This window comes from Nematolebias whitei, chromosome 13 (genome assembly GCF_014905685.2).
Source record: "Nematolebias whitei isolate Nwh7 chromosome 13, NemWhi1, whole genome shotgun sequence".
Lineage (NCBI taxonomy): Eukaryota > Metazoa > Chordata > Actinopteri > Cyprinodontiformes > Rivulidae > Nematolebias > Nematolebias whitei.
Window position 1 is genome coordinate 20,389,698 of NC_056510.1, and position 4,915 is coordinate 20,394,612.

At 40.6% G+C, this 4,915-nt stretch overlaps 1 protein-coding gene across 1 annotated transcript; it reads left to right on the top strand.

The window, feature by feature from the left end:
- Positions 1-339: 339 nt before the first annotated feature.
- dlx2a (distal-less homeobox 2a) lies at positions 340-2,181 on the top strand. The gene is made up of 3 exons (XM_037686953.1): positions 340-823; positions 1,227-1,411; positions 1,526-2,181. Exons 1-3 carry the CDS (start codon positions 505-507, stop codon positions 1,850-1,852), a joined length of 831 nt encoding a protein of 276 aa, XP_037542881.1. The 5' UTR covers positions 340-504; the 3' UTR covers positions 1,853-2,181.
- Positions 2,182-4,915: the final 2,734 nt, after the last annotated feature.

Below are 4,915 nucleotides of genomic sequence, written 5' to 3' on the forward strand. Positions count from 1 at the left end.
GTTTATTTTAAACATGCAAAAAGTTCACAACAAAAAGACATATGGGCTGCTTCATGTAAAAATGTGCTAAATGTAATCTTCAAATGTATCTTCAGCAGCACGCTGAGCCATTTTATATCTGGGTTGGAGCTGATGTAAAAATCCGGATGAGTATGATTTTCTATTAACATTTATTTTTTATTTTATTATTATTACAAACTGCCTGCAGACAACCGGAAAAGACAGACCTGGACAAATAATAGATGTCGTGGGGAGTAGTCAGTCGTGCAGCCCTTACCCATTGGTTGCCTCAGACACAGCAGCGCTCACTCTCACATAAATGCGCTCCCACCGCCGACCGTGGCAGATAATCACAGGCCACTGCGTGGGGGACACACCTTCTGCTCGTTTTACCTCGGTTCGCGCGGGGGATGCGTTTTGATTTACAAAAAGCTCCGACAGATCAGAGTCGTGTTTCTTTGGTGATTTTCGCGCATACAGGTTTCCAGTCTGCTCTGCTCCAAGATGACTGGGGTTTTTGAGAACTTAAATACTGATATGCATTCGAACCAGATTACCTCAAACAGTTACCACAGCTTGCACAAGTCGCAGGAGTCCCCGACCCTGCCCGTGTCCACGGCGACGGACAGCAGCTTTTACAACAGCCAGCAGCCGAGCCACTGCGCCGGCTCTCCGTTTGGCCAGCTCGGTTCTTACCAGTACCACGGCAGCGCCACGAGCTCTGTGCCATATAACGCAAAGTCCTACGACCTGGGGTTCAACTCTTCTTATGGTGCATACAGCTCCTACGGGTCCAACTCTTCTCCGACTCCAGCCGACACAGGTAAGGTTTTGTGCCAAATTTGGAACACATATAATTTTACGCATTTATTTGAGCTCAAACTCGTTGTGTAAAATTAGTAACTCATTGCACAATTTTACAGTATTTGATAAGTTATTCCCAGACCAGAAATTAGATTTAACGCACGCATTTCCTTGTGCGTAAATGCGCAAAGCAATAGTATATTGTTGATTTGTTTTTGTTCAACACACACACAAAAAAAAAACTCTGTTGCAAATTACCAAAGTATTATTAAAATCTGATCTAGTTGTTTTTATTACAACGTGCACACAAAAGACGCACGCCGACTTTACGCACATATGCGCCAAAGTTCTGCAGCGGTCGGAGGGAGAAAAAAAAAAAGAAGCAAAACTTTAACCGTAATTGCTTTTGACTGTTCCCTCAGAGAAAGAAGAGAGCGAGCCAGAAATCCGGATGGTTAATGGAAAACCAAAGAAGGTCAGGAAACCTCGAACCATTTATTCCAGCTTCCAACTGGCTGCACTTCAGCGGAGGTTTCAAAAGACGCAGTATTTGGCTCTACCAGAACGGGCCGAGCTGGCAGCCTCACTGGGCCTTACGCAAACACAGGTGGGTGCATGTAAAACTGCTGTTAAATATCACCTTCCTGACTTCTACAAACGCATGAATTGTGCTAAAGACGGAGAAAATCAGTTATCGATTTTATATCTGTGTTTGGTTCAGGTCAAGATCTGGTTCCAAAACCGCCGCTCCAAGTTCAAAAAGCTGTGGAAAAGTGGAGAGATCCCACCAGAGCAGCACGTTACTTCCAGCGAATCTCCTCCGTGCGCGTCTCCTCCAACATCTGCCTGGGACTTTCCACAGACTCAAAGAATGAACACTGTCAGCTCGAGTTTACCTCAGAGCGCCAGCCCCCCCAACACGGCTGCGCCCTCGTCGTTTTTGGCTAACTACTCCTGGTACTCAAGCACGAACTCTGCAACGCATCTCCAGCCTGCTCTGGTCCAGCACCACCACAACTCGGCCATAAACGCAGGGACGATATTCTGAAAGGGAAACACAACGTTCGGGTCTAAATTGGACAAGACTGTTGGGAAGAAAAGAGATAAAACCTCGATTTTACACACCTAACTGTGTGCGCCTTTGCGCACAAAATCTAGGAGAAATTGATGGAGCAAAACAGGTTCATGGAACTTGCTGGTTTTCACGAGATAGACGCAGATTTCTACAGTTATTTTTGTATTTATTTATTTTGTTTATGTGAGGGATGAGTGAACCACTATTACCCAAAGCAATCACAGCCTGGGCGCATATAAGCCCGTTTTTACGCGGACGTCACTTTTTTGCCATTTCTGCAAAACGAAATCATTGACTTCAGGAGAACCAGATGTAGCACAAGTTAACTGTATGGTGCCTTTTTCAACATGACCTCATTTTGTTGTGAGAAAGAAAAGAAAAAAAAACTTATCTTAATTCATTAGTTGATTTCAATATATTCAAAGGGTAAGTGTCTGGATCCACGTTGTAAATATTTTACTTCTGATAACCCATGTTGCTCTGATTTTTTTTTTTATTTTATTTTATTTTTTTAGGCTGTTGGTGCAAATCCATTAACCACCGTACAAGCTACTGATTGTCCTACCCTCTGATTTACTTGTGTATTCCATTTTATTGTATTTTTGTCTTATTTATTTTAGCTGTGTTTCATATATGGCCAGACTTTATTTAAATAAAATGTTTTTTTGTGAATGTGGTTTCGTCTTTTTTCCCCTGAATTTACCAAATAATTCATATTAATCTAAGTGTGCCTATTGATAAACGTGCCAGCTATTACAACAAATGCTTATTATTTGCTAATTTATACATGTAGCATAAGTTGTTTAAATAAAAATAAAATAAAAAAAAAAGCAAAACATTTTAGTTCTGTATATTTTTTTCCACTTAAAAAAAAAAACAAGCTCATTTCTTCAACCAGCAAGGAGGAGGCCGGGGGCACCACAGTGCAGATGTGATGATGCTGGTGGGTAGCTCCTTCACGCAGACTCCGTGGAGTCAGAGAACCGTTTTCCAGACGTTTTATGAACTCATCTTAACAAGAGACGGGGAAAAGGAGACGGGAACAAGATCCAAGACGGCCCAGAGCTAACTGGACCATCAGACAAACACTTCTCATGTCTCACAACAAACCTCTGATCTCTAAAGACGAGCTGGTTGACCCAGCTGGAAAAGGCCTGTGGAAAAAAACAGCTGCATTTAGCCTGGAAACATTTTGAATGCTTTTAAAATACAGATAGGCAATGAAATATTTAAACACCACTATAAAACATATTTAGTTTCAGTTTATTTAGATTGGCCTATTATGACTCCAACAGTGGGGCGCATATTAGTCAGTTGTAGCCTATCACTTAGTGGGAATTAACATCTACTGCCATCCCCACGTGCTTCCCTTTAAACGACCACAGGCCATAAAGTGAGATCGTTTCCTTGTACATAATTAGGACTGTAGCATGTCAGCAAGTGCTATATCTGCATGATGGAGCCCCTACATACACAGACACACACACCTGACAGTATCAGACAGGCCCTCAAGCCTGCAGCTATATGTGTTAAAGGTATACTCATTGATTGGTCCAAAACAATCACAAAATCCTTACAGTTTTATTTTTCATATCTCCTTAGCTTAAAAATAATAAAGATTTATAAGCTCAGTTTGTGACCTGATGCCAACGCGTTTGTTTATCAAGCAAAGTGACTGAAAATAGGATTACACCCAGGGAAGATCCATGAGGGATAGAGATTTTGATTGTTGTTTACACTCAGTATGCAGATAATGCTTTAAAATATTCTAAACAGCAGCAGACATGAAAACGAGCTGTGTTTAAATTGGTTTTATATGAAAAATAAACTCATAAGATTCATTCATCTTTAAATATTTTGCTTCTGGATTCTACTCTTGTTTATTTCTGCCCAGTTTGCTTATACACACTGCCAGCCTACGTCTGTCATGTGACTCAAGTTTTGACAGATTCGGCTTTGTTGACATTGACTGCATACCTGCATTTTAGAACAATTGATCTGGAAAACTACTGTAAACTCAATCAAACTGCCCCATTTAGCCTTTTCTTCCATTTTTTTTTTTTTTTTTTTTTTGTAGTTTGTAATATATTTAACCGTACAGACTAACAACACACATGCATGGTTTTATCTTGCGGAAAAGTTCCTTTTAAAGGATTTCTGCATGTTTTCAGTTTCTCATGTGATTCCAGTCATGGATTAGAGCTGTTGTGGCTTTTAGTTTTGCATTTCTCCAGGCAACTTGTAAATGCCACATACCCCCCCCCCCCCCCCCATCCTCATTTAAACCCTGATCTGTAATTTCATCCACATTTGCTCTGGTTGGAGCATTCTGGCTTTCAAATCTGAAAGCCTGCAATTACTATATAATTCTTCGCAATTTCACATGTCCTAATATGGGGTGTAATTTTTACACAAGACAATTTCCCGCTATTTCAAGCATCAACATTGTCAAAGTTGTATGTACATAATAAATGGGAATATCAATGCATAGTTTTTAGCCTACCATCTTGACTCAACGATAATTATATCCGTGTGCAGCCCTACGCGGAATTAGCCTGAATTGCATGGTAACTGCTGCTTTAAAATTTAAAAAAATTACTCATAATTTCCCCCAAAGATTACCAAGATCTCGAGTGCACAATGTCATCAGCGTAATGAGGAGTAAACATTTATGCTAATAATCTACATTTTTTCTCTCCATCGGCTATAAAAGGGGGGAAATAAAGCAGAGATTTCCAGTCATATTCTGAACTCTGCAGCTATAGCTCGGACCCACATGGGGACACGTTTTGTGGGGATTTAAGCCACGATTGCGTGTGTTTGTGTGTGCGTGTGTTGCCATGATGCCTCAACGATGATTCCTGCAAAAAAAAAAAAAAAAAACCAGTGAGGAAGCTCCGACTCCAAGCAGAAAGGTGTGTGCTGAATGTTTTTTTTTCTCTCTCTCCATCTTTAGCTTTTAGACACCATAAAGACAGGAAACAGGGTTGATCTCATTAATTTGATTAATTTCTTTGATTTAATCATTCGAGCTCG